At 49.1% G+C, this 20,235-nt stretch overlaps 1 protein-coding gene across 1 annotated transcript; it reads right to left on the bottom strand.

The window, feature by feature from the left end:
• Positions 1–10,796: 10,796 nt before the first annotated feature.
• Positions 10,797–15,016, bottom strand: PRF1 (perforin 1). The gene is made up of 3 exons (XM_007167728.2): positions 14,943–15,016; positions 12,963–13,505; positions 10,797–12,033 (listed from the first exon to the last, which is right to left on the bottom strand). Exons 2-3 carry the CDS (start codon positions 13,499–13,501, stop codon positions 10,905–10,907), a joined length of 1,668 nt encoding a protein of 555 aa, XP_007167790.2. The 5' UTR covers positions 13,502–13,505; positions 14,943–15,016; the 3' UTR covers positions 10,797–10,904.
• Between the last annotated feature and the right edge of the window lie 5,219 nt (positions 15,017–20,235).

The raw sequence follows: 20,235 nt of genomic DNA, 5'->3' as shown, positions 1-20,235 counted from the left end.
TTGTGTATATTGAAGAATCCTTGCATTCCTGGGATAAACCCCACTTGATCATGGTGTATGATCCTTTTAATGTGCTGTTGGATTCTGTTTGCTAGTATTTTGTTGAGGATTTTTGCATCTATGTTCGTCAGTGATATTGGCCTGTAGTTTTCTTTTTTTGTGACATCTTTGTCTGGTTTTGGTATCAGGGTGATGGTGGCCTCGTAGAATGAGTTTGGGAGTGGTCCTCCCTCTGCTATATTTTGGAAGAGTTTGAGAATGGTAGGTTTTAGGTCTTCTCTAAATGTTTGATAGAATTTGGCTGTGAAGCCATCTGGTCCTGGGCTTTTGTTTGTTGGAAGATTTTTAATCACAGTCTTAATTTCAGTGCTTGTGATTGGTCTGTTTATATTTTCTATTTCTTCCTGCTTCAGTCTCGGAAGGTTGTGCTTTTCTGAGAATGTGTCCATTTCTTCCAGGTTGTCCATTTTATTGGCGTTTAGTTGCTTGTAGTAATCTCTCATGATCCTTTGTATTTCTGCAGTGTCAGTTGTTACTTCTCCTTTTTCATTTCTAGTTCTGTTGATTTGAGTCTTCTCCATGTTTTTCTTGATGAGTCTGGCTAATGGTTTATCAATTTTGTTTATCTTCTCAAAGAACCATCTTCTAGTTTTATTGATCTTTGCCATCATTTCCTTCATTTCTTTTTATTTATTTCTGATCTGATCTTTATGATTTCTTTCCCTCTGCTAACTTTGGGGCTTTTTTGTTCTTCTTTCTCTAATTGCTTTAGGTGTAAGGTTAGGTTGTTTATTCGAGATTTTTCTTGTTTCTTGAGGTAGGATTGCATTGCTATAAACTTCCCTCTTAGAACTGCTTTTGCTGTATCCCATAGGTTTTGGTTCATCGTGTTTTCATTGTCATTTGTTTCTAGGTATGTTTTGATTTCCTCTTTGATTTCTTCAGTGATCTCTTGGTTATTAAGTAGTGTGTTGTTTAGCCTCCATGTATTTGTATTTATTACAGAATTTTTCCTGTAATTGATATCTAGTCTCATCATGGAAAATATACTTGATAATACGATTTCATTTTCTTAAATTTACCAAGGCTTGATTTGTGACCCGATATATGATCTATCCTGGAGAGTGTTCCATGAGCACTTGAGAAGAAAGTGTATTCTGTTGTTTTTGGATGGAATGTCCTATAAATATCAATTAAGTCCATCTTGTTTAATATGTCATTTAACGCTTGTGTTTCCTTATTTATTTTCATCTTTTTTTTTTTTTTAATATTTATTTAGTTATTTATTTATTTTTGGCTGTGTTGGGTCTTCGTTTCTGTGCGAGGGCTTTCTCTAGTTGTGGCAAGTGGGGGTCACTCTTCATCGCGGTGCGTGGGCCTTTCACTGTCGTGGCCTCTTTTGCTGCGGATCACAGGCTCCAGACGCGCAGGCTCAGTAATTGTGGCACACGGGCTTAGTTGCTCCGCGGCATGTGGGATCTTCCCAGACCAGGGCTCGAACCCGTGTCCCCTGCATTGGCAGGCAGACTCTCAACCACTGCGCCACCAGGGAAGCCCTATTTTCATCTTGATGATCTGTGCATTGGTGAAAGTGGGGTGTTAAAGTCCCCTACTATGATTGTGTTACTGTCGATTTCCCCTTTTATGGCTGTTAGCATTTGCCTTATGTATTGAGGTGCTCCTATGTTGGGTGCATAAATATTTACAATTGTTATATCTCTTTCTTGGATTGATCCCTTGATCATTATGTAGTATACTTCTTTGCCCCTTGTCTTTATTTTAAAGTCTATTTTGTCTGATATGAGAATTGCTACTCCAGCTTTCTTTTGATTTCCATTTGCATGATATATCTTTTTCCATTCCCTCACTTTTAGTCTGTATGTGTCCCTAGGTCTGAAGTGCATCTCTTGTGGACAGCATATATACGGATCTTGTTTTTGTATCCATTCAGCCAGTCTGTGTCTTTTGGTTGGAGCATTTAATCCATTTACATTTAAGGTAATTATTGATATGTATATTCCTATTACCATTTTCTTAATTGTTTTGGGTTTGTTTTTGTAGGTCTTTTCCTTCTCTTGTGTTTCCTTCCTAGAGAAGTTCCTTTAGCCTTTATTGTAAAGCTGGTTTTGTGGTGCTGAATTCTCTTAGCTTTTGCTTGTCTGTAAAGGTTTTAATTTCTCTGTCGAATCTGAATGAGATCCTTGCTGGGTAGAGTAATCTTGGTTGTAGGTTTTTCCCTTTCATCACTTTAAATATGTCCTGCCTCTCCTTTCTGGCTTGCAGAGTTTCTGCTGAAAGATCAGCTGTTAACCTTATGGGGATTCCCTTGTATGTTATTTGTTGTTTTTCCCTTGCTGCTTTCAATATTTTTCTGTGTATTTAATTTTTGATAGTTTGATTAATATGTGTCTTCATGTGTTTCTCCTTGGATTTATTCTGTATGGGACTCTCTGTGCTTCCTGGACTTGATTAACTATTTCCTTTCCCATATTAGGGAAGTTTTCAACTATAATCTCTTCAAATATTTTCTCAGTCCCTTTCTTTTTCTCTTCTTCTTCTGGGACCCCTATAATTTGAATGTTGGTTTGTTTAATGTTGTCCCCAAGGTCTCTGAGACTGTCCTCAACTCTTTTCATTCTTTTTTCTTTATTCTGCTCTGCATTAGTTATTTTCACTATTTTATCTTCCAGGTCACTTATCCATTCTTCTGCCTCAGTTATTCTGCTATTGATTCTTTCTAGAGAAATTTTAATTTCATTTATTGTGTTGTTTGCCATTGTCTGTTTGCTCTTTAGTTCTTCTAGGTCCCTGTTAAACGTTTCTTGTATTTTCTCCATTCTATTTCCAAGATTTTGGATCATCTTTACTATCATCACTCTGAATTCTTTTTCAGGTAGACTGCCTATTTCCTCTTCATTTGTTTGGTCTTGTGGGTTTTTGCCTTCCTCCTTCATCTGCTGTGTGTTTCTCTGTCTTCTGATTTTGCTTAACCTTACTGTGTTTGGGGTCTCCTTTTCATAGGCTGCAGGTTTGTAGTTCCTGTTGTTTTTGGTGTCTGCCCCCAGTGGCTAAGGTTGGTTCAGTGGGTTGTGTAGGCTTCCTGGTGGAGGGGATTAGTACCTGTGTTCTGGTGGATGAGGCTGGATCTTGTCTTTCTGGTGGGCAGGTCCGCATCCGGTGGTGTATTTTTGGGTGTCTGTGACCTTATTATGATTTTAGGCAACCTATCTGCTAATGGGTGAGGTTGTGTTCCTGTCTTGCTAGTTGTTTGGCATAGGATGTCCAGCACTGGAATTTGCTGGTTTTTGAGTGGAGCTGGGTCTTTGCGTTGGGATGGAGGTCTCTGGGAGAGCTTTCGCCATTTAATATTACGTGGTGCCGGGAGGTCTCTGGTGGACCAATGTCCTGAACTCGGCTCTTCCACCTCAGAGGCACAGGCCTGACACCTGGCTGGAGCACCAAGACCTGTCAGCCACATGGGTCAGAAGAAAAGGGAGAAATAAAATAAAATAAAGTTATTAAAATAAAAAATAAAAAACAATTATTAAAAAAATTAAAAAGTTATAAAAAAAAAGAAAAAAGAAGAGAGCAACCAAACCAAAAAACAAATACACCAATGATAACAAGTGCCAAAAACTATACTAAAAAAACCCAAAAAACAAAACAACAAGAAAAAAAGCAGACGGGCAGAACCCTAGGACAAATGGCCAAAGGTAAGCTATACAGACAAAATCACATAAAGAAGCATACACATACATGCTCACAAAAAGAGAAAAAGGAAATATATATATATATCGTCACTCCCAAAGTCCACCGCCTCAATTTTGGGATGATTTGTTGTCTATTCAGGTATTCCACAGATGCAGGGTACATCAAGTTGATTGTGGAGATTTAATCTGCTGCTCCTGAGGCTGCATGGAGAGATTTCCCTTTCTCTTCTTTGTTTGCACAGCTCCTGGGGTTCAGCTTTGGATTTGGCCCTGCCTCTGCGTGTTGGTCGCCTGAGGGCATCTGTTCCCGCCCGGACAGGACAGAGTTAAAGGAGCAGTTGAAGGAGCAGTTGATTCTGGGGCTCTGGCTCACTCAGGCTGGGGGGAGGGAGGGGTACGGAATGTGGGGCCAGCCTGCGGTGGCAGAGCCTGGCGTGACATTGCAACAGCCTGAGGCGCGCCGTGCGTTCTCCCGGGGAAGTTTTCCCTGGATCACGGGACCCTGGCAGTGGTGGGCTGCACAGGCTCCCGGGAGGGGCAGTGTGGAGAGTGACCTGTGCTTGCACACAGCCTTCTTGGTGGCTGCAGCAGCAGCCTTAGCATCTCATGCCCGTCTGTCAGGTCTGCGCTGATAGCCGCGGCTCTCGCCTGTCTCTGGAGCTCGGTTAGGCGGTGCTCTGAATCCTCTCTCCTTGCGCACCCCGAAACAATGGTCTCTTGCCTCTTAGGCAGGTGCAGACTTTTTCCCGGACTCCCTCCCGGCTAGCTGTGGCGCACTAGCCCCCTTCAGGCTGTGTTCACGCGGCCAACCCCAGTCCCCTCCCTGGGATCTGACCTCCGAAGCCGGAGCCTCAGCTCCCTGCCTCCGCCCGCCCCAGCGGGTGAGCAGACAAGCCTCTCGGGCTGGTGAGTGCTGGTCGGCACTGATCCTCTGTGTGGGAATCTCTCCGCTTTGCCCTCCGCACCCCTGTTGCTGCGCTCTCCTCCGTGGCTCCGAAGCTCCCTGCCTCCGCTACCCGCAGTCTCCGCCCGCGAAGGGGGCTTCCTAGTGTGTGGAGACCTTTCCTCCTTCACAGCTCCCTCCCACTGGTGCAGGTCCCGTCCCTATTCTTTTGTCTCTGTTTTTTCTTTTTTCTTTTGCCCTACCCAGGTACGTGGGGAGTTTCTTGCCTTTTGGGAAGTCTGAGGTCCTCTGCCAGCGTTCAGTAGGTGTTCAGTAGGAGTTGTTCCACATGTACATGTATTTCTGATGTATTTGTGGGAGGAAGGCGATCTCCATGTCTCACTCCTCCACCATCTTGAAGGTCTCCCTCCCATGACAGGTTCTTGCTTCTACTGTCAGTAACAGAGAGGAGGGTGGCTGACCGAGTCCCATGTCCACCTTGACCCAGGCAGTGTGTGGCCCTTCTGTGGCGCCTTCACACAAAGAGGAGTGAGGGACAGCCGTTGCCTGGGCTGGAATCAGCTTAGTGGTGCTTCAGCCCAACCAAGTCAGAGACAGGACCAGAGATCTAGACACAGAATCCCTGATCCACGACCAGGGCTGGACGTTATAAAGAGGTCAGTTTCTGTGTCACATGATGGTTCATGGTTAGAACCTTCTTCCTTCTGTGTAGAAGGAAGGTAATGAGTTGTTTGTCTCTGGGAGAGTTCAAGCAGAGGCTGGAAGATTCTTTGGTAGGTTTTATTCTTTCATTCATTTATCCATCTAATCACCCATCCAATATTTTTCAAGGATCAAACTTATGTTAGGTGCTGGACTAGTTGATTCAACTGTGAATAAGATAGCAATGGCCCTTGGCCTCACGGCACTGTGATGGGGAAATAATGAGGACTATGGGAGCAGGGTACGGGGGGCCATGACCTAGACCTGCAAGCCAGGGAAGGCTTCCCAGAGGAAGCCACCTTTGAAGCTGAAGCCTGAAGGCTGAGGAGGACTTAGTCCGGGTAGAGGAGAAAAGTTCCAGAAAGAGGAGGCAGCACATGTGAAGAGCTAGAGAGGGTGTGGCCAACAGAGGAATGAACATGCTCAGTGAGGCAGGGCTTGGGTGGTGGGCGGGGTAGGGGGCGGGAAAGGCAGAGTTGAGAGTGAGGTCAGCATATGGATCACACTAGGGGCTTTGGACTGTATCCCAAGAGCCCCAAGGAACCAATGAAGAGTTTCAAGCGAGGCAATGATGTGGTCAGATGTGCATCTTAGCTGGCTTCCGCAGAGACAGACCTTAAGACAGGGATTTGCAAACAGGTAGTTTATGTGGGAGGTGATTCCAGATAATACCAGTAGGGAAGTGGGGAATTGAGACGGAAGGAGACAGCCAAGAGAGCACTTGGGGTGACGCAGGTCACCATTGTGGGTACTGGAGCTTAACCCTGTTGGGAAACTCTGGGAGCCACCGCAGAATATGCCCTTCAGAGTTATCCCCCCTGCCCGGGTGGAGGGAGCTGGGCTATTTATACACCACTTCCCATTAGCCATCAGTTGAGGGCTCTTCTGGCCTCCCCGTGGGACCCTCAGGCAGAGGTGGAGGGCCAGCATGGAGCGGGGCTGAGGGGATACGGGGAGGGTGCCAGCACCACTGCGGCTGTGAGTTGGAGGGGCAGTGAGGGGGAGACAGGAGCCTAGTGATCAGTGAGGAGGCCACAGGAAGACTCGTCCAAGCAAGAGGTGTTGATGGCCTGGGCCAGAGAGGCTGTGGTTATGAGCAGAAGAGGCTGAACTGGCTGGCCTTGGTGACGGATGTGGGGGAATGAAGATCACTGCGGAGAGGACTCACAGCCTATCAGAGCTGCACGGGGCCCCCTGCCCCTCCCCCCGGGCTCTCCCCACCCCCAGACTGCTGTCCTCCAGCAGGTCCTCCTCTGCTCACACATGTCAGAGACACTGACGCCGCCGCCACAGCAGCTGGGGGCCACACCTCAGAGACCACGAGGTGTGTTTGAAGGGAGATACGGGTGCTGTGGCAACGGCTTAAAAAACAAAAACCGGGCTGTTGTCAACCACAGCCCGAAGTCTTGGAAGAGATCACTTGGGCGGGGAGAGAGAGAGAGGAGAAAAAAGCAATCCAGCCCAGCCCCCAGCCTGAGTGCCACCCTGCTCCCTGAATCTCTCCTCCGGGCCCACATCATCTCCCCATCAGACACAGGCCACAAGAGGACAGATGCTCCGCATGGCTTGTTCACTGGCCCCAGGACCTGGTTGACAGAAGGTGCTCAGTAACCATCGGTGAATGATGGAACCCATGAAAGGTCCCTGCCCTTCTGTGCTCCATGCCCTGGGGAGGGAAGTGCTGGGGGCAATTGAATGGTGGCTCTAAGGACAGGGCCCGCCAGGGTGAGGTGGGAGGATGGTTGGGAAAGGGGATGGGGGTGTTGAAGCAGCAGGGGGTAAGATGGAATGGTGTCATCACCAGGGTTCTTAGTTGCCAGAAATAGAATCCAAGTCTGGATGAAATAAGTAGAAAAATAATTCAGCCCTAACCAGTGACGCGTGGGAAGTGGTGTATGGACGCCCAGCTCCCTCCATCCCAGCTGGGATAACTCTTCATTGGCTCTGGTTGCCCATATCGTGACTTGCTGGATAAAGCCCCTTTTCTGGGTCACCCTCCCTCCCCTGGCCTACTTCCCCTCTCCCCTAGTGGGCTTCCTGGGGTCACTTCCAACATAATTACCTGTACTCTAATCTGGTCTCAGCATCAGCTTCTGGAGGGACCCCGTACCTGGGCAGCTGCATCTGACTGGCAGATCCAGTCACATGTCCTTTCCTAGTTGCAGGGGTGGTTGGAGAAAGAAGAATAGGGCATTTTCAACTTCTGAGGGGAGGTGGCTCTGCTTCCCACCAGACTCATTGGTGGTGTGTCATCAGCACCCCTATAGGAAGCTGTCCTAATCTGTTCAGGCTGCTATAACAAAATACTCCAAACTGGGTGGTTTTTTTTTTTTTTTTTTTTTAAAGGTTTTTATTTATTTATTTATTTATTTAATTTATGGCTGTGTTGGGTCTTCGTTTCTGTGCGAGGGCTTTCTCTAGTTGCGGCAAGTGGGGGCCAATCTTCATCGCGGTGCGCGGGCCTCTCATTATCGCGGCCTCTCTTGTAGCGGAGCACAGACTCCAGATGCGCAGGCTCAGTAATTGTGGCTCACGGGCCCAGTCGCTCCGCGGCATGTGGGATCCTCCCAGACCAGGGCTCGAACCCGTGTCCCCTGCACTGGCAGGCAGACTCCCAACCACTGCGCCACCAGGGAAGCCCCAAACTGGGTGGTTTTTAAACAACAGAAATGTATTTCTCACAGTTCTAGAGGCTGAAAGTCCAAGATCAAGGTGCTGGCAGATTCAGTGGGCCTGCTTTCTGGTTCATAGAAGGCATTTTCTCACTGTGTCCTCACATAGGGGAAGGGACCAGGGATCTCTCTGGGGCCTCTTTTATAAGGGCAGTAACCTACATTATGAGGGTGCTGCCCTCATGACCTAGTCACCTCCAAAGGCCCCACCTCCTAATACAATCACCCTGAGGACTACTATTTCAATACATGAATTGTGGGGAGACACAAACATTTAGACCACAGCCTAAATGGCATATTCAAATTATGGTAATTTGAGGAGGGTTTTTATTTATTTATTTATTTATTTATTTTTATAAAGGGCCTATTTACAAAGGTGTAGGGGGCTGTAGAGAAGCAGAAGGGGTAAACTCGGGTTTAGTAGTGGTGAAGCGGTTACCATCCCTAAGTCTGAAGGGATGAGAGGAGGGAGCAGTGGCTGGAACCCAGAAAGAGAGAGACATGCAGAGACTTCCCAGAGAGGGGCGGTGATACAGGGACACAGTCAACGCAAGGCCACCTCACTGAGAGGCACTGAGAGGAGCCCAGGGCCTGTCACTGTGCTCTCCCCTTCTCCCTTCCTCCCATATCTTGCTCACTGACCGGCGGGCTCAGATCGGCCAGCCTCCGGGCCAGAGCTGTGTGGAGCAGCGTACGGATGAGACCTGAGGGCAGATGGAAGACACCAGGCACAGCAAGGAACATCCTGAACAAACAAGGGGCCCCAAGTGTGACAAAATGTCAGCGAAATGTCCATGAAAATGTCTCGTAGGGCTGAGAGCTCCATAGCTGCCCCTCAACAACATCAGCCTTTCCTTTTCCTCGGTAATACCACCCCTTTCCCCCAGGGGCCCTCCTGTCGGGGTCCCACTGGTTTCTCCAGAGCTGTGCTCAGAGTGGAGTGCCCACGACTCACGGAGACCTGGCTCGGCCACTAACCTCGGCAACCACGGTCAAATCCCTTCTTCTGAGCCTCAGTTTCCTTAAATGCAAAACCAGGAGGGTTAACCGGATGAAGTTCCAGGACTGCTTCTATAGCACTGACCTTCTAGAAAGGCTCATGGCCCCCTTCCAAACAGTCCTGGGAAGGGAGTAAAACACAGATTGTCCTTCTGGGAAACCAAGGCTCAGGGGGACTTGCTGGAGGTCACTGACCACGTGGGGACTAGAACAAGCCTGCCATCTCTTGTCAGAGCTGTTTCCGGAGCCAGGCCTGCCCTGGCCCTGCTTTCTTTGAGGGTAGGGCCCATACCCATGTTTATTTTCAATGAGTGCAGCAGGCAGCGTGAAGTTGCGTGATTTCTCTTGTGCTCTTGTCTGTGCATGTGGCTGTGAAGGGAAAGGTGTAAGAACGGTGGTTTCAACCAGGCTTCTAGAGCTTGGCAATCCCCTCACCCAACTTGGGGATCCAGGGTCAGTGTAATGTCACTGCTGGGCTTTTGAGCCTGTGGGTCCACGCGGACCTCAAAGGGCTTAATTTGTAGGGAGTTTCAAAGAGAGTCAGGAGGGCTGTGTCAGCAACTCTGAACCCCACTGACAACGGCCCTTCACAGCCAAATCCTACCAGGTCTAGGAGGCTACCCTGAATCTTGCCGCCCACCCCATGGGCCTGTGTTCTGAGGCCTGTGTCCCAGGCACATGAAACAAGGACCAGTTCATTTTATATCACAAGCTGAGGCTCTGGGGATTCCTGCATGCCAAGCCCAGGAGGCCCTCAGACACTACCTGGTTGAAACCACTGCCTTCTCTCCTCGAACTGTGGGACAGGGGAGAGCTGTTAAGTCTGCCAGATGGGTTCTGCTGAAATTAGAGTTTCCAAACTGGTTGCTCCGGATCAGTCATGGCCTGCTTACATGTCCTCTTTGGCTCGTACTGTGCTTGCCCATATAGGTTTATTTTTACAAAGTGAAATGAATTGCCAACACTTATAAGTCACGCTGGGATTTCTGGTTGCTTTAAGAAATTAGAAAACCTGGCAGTACTGGGCTAACATTCCTGCCTGGGAATGTTTGGCTGGTGCAGAGCTGCCCATCTCCCCACCCCCACCCTGGATAAGCCGTGCCCTTCGGTTCACCAGAATCCTCACCATTCCCTCTTGTTTCTCGGCTCGGAGCTGAATGCGCATTGGCATTTATCACTGTTTATGCTGCTGTTTCTTGAATCAAAGAGTTATGAGGAAAGTAAAATATTTTGGGTCCCCCCATTTCCAGCCAAAGTGGAAAAATAGTTTATTTACATTATTTGCCTACCCCTGGGGTCAACCACCTGTTCTATTGGGTAGGGTGGCTAATGTAGAAGTTTATCTCCAAGGCTGTGTTTGGTCTCCATCCTCTCCTCTGCCACAACCAACACCATCATGGTCACCGTCACATCACATTTATTGGTCCTCTGTCAGGCTGTGTACACAATGAGACAGGTCAAGAGAGCTCTGGATTTGTCTGAGAGGCAAAGCTTGGTGGGCAAAGAAAACAGAGCAAACAGAGCAGCTGGGGCCAAAGGGGTTAGATCTAATATGATGAAGAATTCACCACGCTAGAAGAGGGGCTGCAAGGGAATGGTACACATGACACCAGGCAGCCTGGTGGGAACAGCCTCCTGGCCTTCTGCCCGGCTCCTGACCTGAGCTGGGACCTGTGTAGCAGTGGCTGTAGGGCGTGGCCCAACTCCAGCTCATTTCTGGGCCTTGAGAATATCGAAGAGCTAAGGTAGTTTGGACAGAGTGACTCAGGGCTGGCCTGTAAATTCAGCCACCTCGCTGAAAAAAAAAAAAAGCCTCAGTTTTCCAACTGTCTAATGGGGATATGGAGATAGGCCCTCTGGGTCCCTTCGTGAGACCCCTCCAATTCGGCACACTGGTCCTCTCAGGGCCCACTGCTCTCACCACACTGGCCCACTCCGGTTTCCTGGAGGATCCCCCAGAAGCCCTTGGGGGGCGTACTCCAGGCACGTCCCCCCCGTCAGGTGAGGTAAGCACTTAGCATGGTAGGAGAATCTCAGGTGACCGTGCTTCAGGTGGCACTTCACCTCGTGTGAGCCAGACTTTGGAGTCTGGTCACAGGTACCGAGAAGGTCATCGTCCCAGCCAGAGTCTGCATCCCAGACCTGCACCCTCAGGGGGCCCCCTGTGGTCAGGACCACATCCCCGAAGTCCAGCTGTGTCATCCACCTGGGGTGGTTATTGTTCTGCACTGTGTCGGTCCTCAGCTCCCGGCCGCCGAAGAAGACCTTCAGGTAGGCGTCCGTGGCAGTGGTCCAGTCTCCCCACAGACCCGTCGCCAGGAAGTTCATGACCTCCAGGTGGGCCAGGCCCCTCTTCCGGGGACAGCAGTCCTGGTTGGTGGCCGCCGAGCCATGGCACAGGCACTGGCACGGGTCCTTAGGGTTCTTGCGCCGCCCCGGGGGGCATGGGCGGCTGCAGTCCCTCCAGCGTGCCCTGTCCGTCACGTACTTGCTCACAGCCTGCCTGAGCGCCTCCCGCCGCGGGTCCCGGCTGTCCAGGAGCAAGTGGAGCGGCTCTAGCGTGTAGTCCACCAGGCCGGGGCTGTCCTGCAACGAGGCCACCCAGGCTGAGAACTGCTCGGGCCCAGCCTGGTTCCCGAACAGCAGGTCATGCACGGACGTGTGGTGGCCGCCAACGACCTCAGAACAGCGTTCCCGGTAGGCCTGGTGGAAGGAGGTCCCCATCTTGTGCTGTTTCTTCTTCTCCTCACACTCCTTGAATGCCGACGAGGCACTGGCGTGGCTTCTTATGCTGACCTCGGCCTCGACGGCCAGGCAGTCCTCAACCTCCTGGGCCGTGAGCCCTTCCAGGGCCAGCTCGCAGGTGCGCAGGGCGGTGAGGGCTGAGACGCGGCCGCCCAGCTCCATGGACCGGATGAAGTGGGTGCCGTAGCTGGAGATGAGCCTCCGGTAGTCGGGCTCGGTGGAGATGTTGAAGTGGGGGGGCAGGGTCTTGAGGGCCCTCTTGAACTCAGGGTGCAGTGGGGGAGTGTGCACCAGGTGGAAACTGAGGGGAGAGAAAAACATCAGATGGGCCCAGCGGTGGGTAGTGTTTTCCCCTAAATAACTCCTGTGAGATTGCCCAAGGTCACATTAAGTGGCAGAACTAGGGCTTGGACCCAGGTGGCCTGGCTCCAAAGCTCAAGCTCTGAACCACCAAGCCAGCAGGGAAACCCACCCTGCCCGTTGCCCCTTGGTGACCTAGGTACTTTGTATAGGTATTTTTGTCTTTCTTTTTCAAAAAAAGATTTTTCTTTTCTAATTTTAAAAGCGATGGTACGACACCGATGGTATCTCTCTGGCTTTGGAACCTAGTCCTGTGGCCTTTGTCTGTCTGTCCCCTGGGTTGGGCCTTGTATACCTGGGCTTCTGACAACTCTGGCCACGCAGGCAGGAGCGCCCTGTCTCACTGTGTGGGAAACACGGCCTCCCGTGAGGAAAGTCAGCGGGGGTGGGTGACTCTGGGTCCCATGGAGACCGTGCATTTCTTTGGGTGACTAGGTCCCTGAGGGCTCAGGGCATGGCTACTGTTGTTCAACCTGTAGCCCGAGTTCTTAGCACAGAGCCCGGCAAGGAGGAAATGAAGAGTGCTTGAGCGGATGAAAGAGGCCCAGGGACAGGAGGGACCCTTCCTGCCCGCAGGAAGCTAGCAATGCCCAGGGAAGTGGCGGTTGGGTGCTCAGTAGACCAGACTGACACCATCTGGGGCTCTGAGCATAGCCTTGCTCCCTTGCCCTCCACCTGTTCTCTCCCTGGGTTCTTCCAGGTCAGGGCCTCAGGGAAGGGGGTACGTGAGAACCAGGACTGCCATCTCCTCCTGGCGGAAGCGGCCGCCAGCTCCCCACGCTGCCATTCCAGGGCTCCCAGACCACCCCGAGTTTCCCACGCCTTTTCCAAGTCCCATCCAACCTCCACTCCCCCGACCCCGGCGCTCACCTGTAGAAGCGACACTCCACTGAGTCCAGGCTGAAGCGGTACTGGTCCTGGTGAGTCTTCTGGGCCGCGAAGTTGGCTGCCTGGGAGTGGGAGCCCGCCACGGTCACGCGCACGTTGCTGCTGGGCTTGGGAGTCACGTCCAGCCCCACCTGCCAGTCGTTACGGATGCTGTTGGCCGCCTCCCCAGCCACCTCCTCGGTGGAGCGACCCTCATCCTTGACCACTTTGCGGTTGCAGCCCGAGCCCTGGGCGCGCCAGTCGGTGAGCGCCAGGGGCAGGCGCTGGAGGGCGCCCTGCTGCAGGGCGTTGCGGCAGAGGGTACAGGTGCCGTCGGGCCGAAGGAAGTGCTGTGTGTCCACCGGGAAGGAGCCTGAGCGCCGGAGGCTGGTCACATCCACGCCCTCCCCTGCCAGCCAGGAGCCGGGCACGAACTTGAGGTTGCGCCGGCACTCAGAGCGTGCGGCCGTGTAGCAGGGGGCAGGGGCGGGTGCGGGCAGAAGCAGGAGGAGAATGCCGGGGAGGAGCACTCGGGAGGCCATGGAGCTGTGGAGACAGAGGGCAGAAGCCGTGGGCAGGGGCATGGAGGAGGGCCGACCCCTCCTCCCACTGTAGCTTATCAGGCCGTGTGGGATGGGGAGGGAATGAGATATCTCTTAAGTCATTGGATGTCAGTGCTGGCATGGCCTTTACAAACCTGGTCCACCCCCTACATTGTACAGATGGACCCAAAGAGGGGAGTGGACTTGCCCAAGGTCACACAGCCAGGAGGAGACCCTTGCTAGGATTTCACTATTTAAGGCCAAATGGGAATCCAGATGGATGGTTTTGTCCCCAGGACCACAGCTACAGCTGGTGGGGAGGGGGCTCTGCGTACAGAGGAGGGGACGGAGAGTAGCTGTAGAAGATTTGGGGAGGAATCTGGGGAATCTGGGAACTCTAGGGAAGCCTGGATTCTGGAGAGGTATTATTGTGGACCCAAGAACAAGCCATGCTTTCTTTCCTCACCTCACCTCTCTCATTATCTCCCCCCACCCCCATTAAGCCCTTAACAGAATTGGAAAAGATTGCATCACCCTCATTCTCCCCATTTCCCCTTTGGGGCCCTCTCTCTGAGCTCAGGGAAGAACATCAGCCTGAATTCTAGAATAAAAGCTGCCTATGCGCCTGTGCCCCTAGATCCTGCGTGGGGAGGGGCCGTTCGGTTTGCTCTCCTCCTCATGCTTGTCTCCTCTTTGGCATTCCCTGCCACGCTCTTCGGGAATCTGGCCATGTCTGCAAGCTGCCTATTGCCGACTCTCGGACAATGCTTAGCTCAAAGGTTCTTCCTCAATTTGAGGTGGCTCTGGAGCGTCACTGGGCCTGCTTATGATCTGGAATCTCCTCTCTCTACCCCGGTCCAAACTGAGCTCCTCCGACGCCTCTCCACTCTGGCACCTGCCAGGGACAGTGGCTTGTCTGAGGCCCGGGGGATTACGGAGAGCAGGAACTTCCCCTGTATTCCAGCTGGAACCTTCCGTGCCTTACCTAAAGGAGTGGCTTGAATGGTGGAATTCTAGGCAAAATGGCAGGCGCCAGGGAGGTAAATAGGAGAAGGGGAGTCTTTTGAAGGCCCTCCGATCATCTTGCTTAGGCAGCCAGCGTAGTTCATAACCTTAATCTAAAGAACTCAGTCTCCATCCTGAACCCGGGGAGCCTGTTTCCAGCTTTCTTAGTTTTAACTGTCAGCATTTGAAGGGACCTTAAAGACTGTGTACTCTAACCTCTTCATTTTGTATAAGAGAAAACTGAAGCCCAGGGTGGGCATGAGGCTGCCCAGCGAGTTCGTGACAGAGCACAGTCTGGACCCAAGTCTCTTGCCTTATGGGTTACAGCACTTCCTGCTCCATCAGGCTCTTCCCCAGACAGAGCAGCCCTACTCTTGTGCCCCTCTGTCCCCACTCAGAGGCTCCCAGCCTCCCTGACCCCCTGCTTCCTCCCTACCTGGAGTCCTGTGTTGAGATGGTCCTACGCAGACACCCTCTCTCCCCACGGGAGGCTCCTGAAATAGTGGTGCAGCCCCCCAGGCCACAGTTCACATCTCATCACGCAGGCCACAGTTCACATCACTTCTGCTTCCTGCCCCGCCCCCCAGCTCTAGTCATGGGTCCCCTTTGCTCTCCCCCGCCCACCGGCACCCAGCCTTCCCTCACCTCCTCATCCGGCCTGCTGACAGCCCTCAGGAAGCAAGCCGAGGGGGCCAGAGGCTCATGTGCCAAGCAGAGCTGCCTGGGGCATGGGAACCCGGGGCAAACAGGTGAGGTTTAGGGAGTGGAGCGAGAACACAGGGGTCTGAGAGCTTCGCGATTCAGCTCTGGTGTTGATGACAGGCCAGCAGGGAACAGCTTCCCTGCTTCTCCCTGCGGCATCACACGTGTGGGCTGTCAGAGGCAGTACAGAGTGGGAGCTCGGAACTGGTCCGCCTGGGCTGGGGCCAGCTCGGGTGCGCACTAACTGTGTGGCCTCATCAGCTTCTTTAGCCTCTCTGTGCCTCAGTTTCCTCATCTCAAACTGGGGATGATATTAGCGCAGACCCCATGGGTTGTGAAGAATTGGGGAGTGTCTACGTGTGAAGTGCTCAGAGCAGTGCCTGGCCCTCTGTGAGTGTTAAAGCACGTGACCGTTCCCTCCTCCCAGGGCAGTGGGGAGAAAATAAATGTTGTTCACATCTCCTTGCCCACTTCCTGCCCACACCTGCACCCCAGCCCAGGCCAGGTTCTGGGCCCCAAACGCGTACCCCAGGACTGGGTCTCCTGCTCCTCACTTTGTGAGGAGAACCAGTGGCCTCGCTGGTCTCCAGCCTCCTCCCTAGCCCTGGTCTGTGCACCCATAGTGCAGGGGGGCGGGCAGCTGGGCGACACTGCTGGGAAGAGAGACTTGGGTGAGGCCAGAGGCCTGGGGCCTTCTCCAACCTTTGTCTTACGTGAGGTTTCCATGGGTTGAGTGACTCACAGGGCAACTTCTGGGGGGCAAAGTCATACTGGTCTGAGGTGGAGATAGCTGGGTAAGTGGGGGACCGTTCTTGTGAGTGCACCCTCTAACCACGTTAGTGACAGGAAAAAATAGCCACAGGCCCCAGACCACATGTGACACCATGGGATGGCTCATCCCTTGAGTTTACGTCCCCCACTGTGTCCCCTGCTCTTACGGGAACTGGGGTTTAAACTGTCTTCTCGAAACCCAGCCCCATCTCCTCCCCACAATGTCCCCCTCCCTCTCCTAGAATTTGCGGCCTCCCGACCCCCTTCCAGCTCCTGCCCGCGGCCTAAGTCAGATATCCAGGCTGTGAGGAGTTTAGTTTTGACCGTGCTCAGAAGACCAGTTTGAGGGGCGTGGAACCCTGCAGAAAATCTGTAGGAAGAGAAAGGTGAGGTAGGGGAGACAGGTTCTAATCCCAGCTTCGATGCAAACTTGCTTTGTGACTCTTGGCAGTAGAGTTTTAACCCCTTTCTAGGTTCGTTTCCTCATCTATAAAATCAAAGGGAGGACTTTGGGGTTTCTAAGGATACTAATGATGAAATGTGCATTTAGCAGTTTTCACTCGGCGTATGAAGTGGCGAATGTCCAAGAGATGCTGGGCAGGGGTGGGGGGGTGGTCCATGAAAGAGTAGTGATGACATTGAAGTTTACAACTACTGATTTTGGCCTGTGTAGCTGATGACAGCTGTCCTCTCCGGCTGAAACTTAGCACTTGACATGTGTTTTAATCACAGTTTTTCCACAGAGACATAAGATGCAATTTTCAGACACCATCTGTACGGTTTATTATTAACAACTTTGTTGAAATATAATTCACATACCGTACAATTCACCCATTTAAAGTGTACAGTTCAGTGGGTTTTAGTATATTCGCAGAGTTGTGCAACCATCACCACGATCAATTTTAGAACGTTTTCATCGCTCCCCCAAAGAAACCGTGTACCCGTTAGCAGTCACTGCTCCTTCCCCTGACACCAATCTACTTTCTGTCTCTATGGATTTTCCTGTTAATTGAATCACACAAGATGTGACTTTTTGTATCTGGCTTATTCCACGTAACATAATATTTTCAAGGTTCATCCAAGCTGTAGTACATATCAATACTGTATTCCTTCTATTGCTGAATAATATTCCATTGTATGGACATACCACATTTGTTTATCCATTTATCAGTTGATGGACATTTTGGTTATTTTCACTTTCTGGCTATTGTGAATAATGCTGCTATGAACATTTGTGTACAAATTCTTTGTGTGAACATATGTTTTCATTTCTCTTGGATCTATATGTAGGCGTGGAATTGGTGGGTGTACAGTAACTCTTTAGGAACTGTTTTCCTACATGGCTGCATCGTTTTACATTCCCACCAGCAGTGTATGAGGGTTCCAACTTCTCCACATCCTTGTTATTATCTGACTTTTTGATTATAGCCATTCTTATGTGTGTGAAGTGTTGTCTCATTGTGGTTTTGATTTGGATTTCCCCAATGGCTAATGATGTTGAGCATCTTTTCATTTGCTTATTGGTCACTTGTATATCTTTTTTGGAGCAATGTCTATTTGAGTCATTTGCCCGTTTTTGAATTGGGTTATTTGTCTTCTTATTATTGATTTATAATAGTTCTTTATTTCAGATTCTAGACCCTTATCAGGTATATGATTTGCAAATGTTTTCTCCTATTCTCTGAGTTGTTTTTTCACTCACTTGATGGTGTCCTTCGAAGCATGAATGATGTTAATTTTGATGAAGCCCAATTTATCTATTTTTTTCTTTTGTTGGTTATACTTTTAGTGTCATATCTAAAAGTCTTTGCTTAACCCAAGGTCATGAAAAACCCTATGTTTTCTTCTAAGAGTCTTATAGATAACTCTTACATTTAGGCCTGTGATCTACTTGGAGTTTATATTGTGTATGGAAAGGGGTCCACCTTCATTCTTATGCACATGGATATAGTTTTGAAATATATTTTTTTGAGGTTACAAAATGTTTACTCTTGACAGAAAAGCTCCATGGATACTGTACACAGAATGCATGAGAAAGATACTGATCCTGAGGACATCTACTTATACAAACTATACCTACTGCAAACACGAACTGTAATGAAAGGAAGGAGGTCCTTTAACAAATCCAGTGTTTAGATTGTACTTACTGTGCATATTTTAGAGATCCAAAATGCAGTCCCAGGCGTTGTTCCCTTCATCCTGTGATCATTCTTTGTTCCCTTTTCTTTACAGATTTGTGAAACTTTGGGATTCTTTCTCACCCCTCAAATGAGTTATCTATAGTTATTCTCGAGTTATCACCTTCAGTCTCATGAAATAAGTTGAAGAGTTTTTCCACTTTCTCCATGCTATGGCAGAGTCTGTAGAAGGCTCAGTTTTTGTAGTTGGGTAGATTTGTAACTGCAGGGTCCGTGTCTTCAATAGCTCTGTTCAGGTTCTCCAGCTTTTTTTCTGGTATCGGTTTTGACAAGTTACATTTTTCTAGGAAATCTTCTTGTCTGTAAAATTTCACACTTGTGGGCATGAAGTTATTTACAACAGTCTCTCTCTTTCTCTTAAAAGTTTTTTTTTCTGAATCAGTAGTGATACCCCCTTTTTAGATTATAATTTTTATTATGGTTTTTCTCTTTTTTCCAGATCATTCTTGTTAAAGATTTTTATGTATTTTTGTTACTTGTCTCAAAGAATCTGCTCATGGCTTTATTCATCCTCTCTATTGTATCATTATTTTCCATTCTGTTCATTTCATTCTTATATTTTTATTTCCTTCCTTTTTCCTGTATTCTTTGGGCTTCTTCTATTGTTCTTTTTCTAATGTCTTGAGATGAATCCTTAGCTCATTAATTTTCACTCTTCTTTTTTGAACTGATGTATAACTGACGTATAACATTATTATTAGTTTCTGGTGTACAACATAACAATTTGATGTTTGTATATATTGTGAAATTATTACTACAGAAAGTCTAGTTAACATCCATCACCTTACTTAGTTACAAAATCTTTTTTTTTACTTGTGATGAGAACTTTAAAGGTCTATTCTCTTAACAGCTTTCAACTATGCAATACAGTATGATTAACTGTAGTCACCATGCTGTAGATTACATCCCCATGACTTATTTGTGGCTGGAAGTTTGTACCTTTTGGCCTCCTTCACCCATCTCACTGACCCCCCGACCCCTGCCAATTTGTTCTCTGTATTTATGAGTTTGGCTTTTAAAGAGAAGAGTCCATATATAAATAAGATCATATGGTACTTGTCTTTCTCTGTCTGACTTATTTCACTTACCATAACATCCTTAAGGTCCGTCCATGCTGTTGCAAATGGCAAGATTTCCTTCTTCTTTATGGCTGAATAATAATTATAAATATATATGTTTGTGTATCTGTCTATCTATCATCTATCTGTAATTTTCTTAATTTTCTTTATCCAGTCATCCATCAGTGGACACTTAGGTTGTTTCTGTATCTTGGCTCTTGTAAATAATGCTGCAGTGAACATGGGGGTGCAGATACCTTTTCAAGTTAGTGTTTTTGTTTTCTTTGGACAAATACCCAGAAGTGGAATTACTGGATTAGGCTTTCTTCTTTTTTAATGTAAGCATTTAAGCTTCTCCATTTCTCTAACAATCTTTCTAACTGCATCTCTAAGGTTTTGGTATGAAGTATTTTCATTATTGCCTAGTTTCTTCATATTTTCTAAATTTCCTTATGATTTTTCTTTGACCAGTGAGTTATTTTTTTAAGTGTGCTTTTTACATTTTGAATAAAATGGAGTTTTATTTATTTATTTATTCAATTTTTGGCTGTGTTGGGTCTTTGTTGCTGCATACGGGCTTTCTAGTTGCCGTAAGCAGGGGCTACTCTTCGTTGCGGTGCGCGGGCTTCTCATTGTGGTGGCTTCTCTTGTTGCGGCGCATGGGCTCCAGGCGCACAGGCTTCAGTAGTTGTAGCACATGGGCTTAGTTGCTCTGTGGCATGTGGGATCTTCTCAGACCAGGGCTCGAACCCGTGTCCCCTGCATTGGCAGGCGGATTCTTAACCACTGTGCCACCAGGGAAGTCCAAAAATGGAGTTTTAAATACTATCTTTTGGTTATTGATTTCTAACATAGTTGCACTGTAGTCAGAACATGTTGCCTATATGACAGCCATTCTTTGGTGGTTGTTGAAATTTTCTCTGTGGTCTACTAAATGTTAAGTTTTTGTAAATGTTCCTATGTATTTGAGAAAAATACCTATTTGCTAATTTTTGGTTGC

This window comes from Balaenoptera acutorostrata, chromosome 16 (genome assembly GCF_949987535.1).
Source record: "Balaenoptera acutorostrata chromosome 16, mBalAcu1.1, whole genome shotgun sequence".
Classification (NCBI taxonomy): domain Eukaryota; kingdom Metazoa; phylum Chordata; class Mammalia; order Artiodactyla; family Balaenopteridae; genus Balaenoptera; species Balaenoptera acutorostrata.
This window is presented reverse-complemented; position numbering and strand designations above follow the sequence as displayed.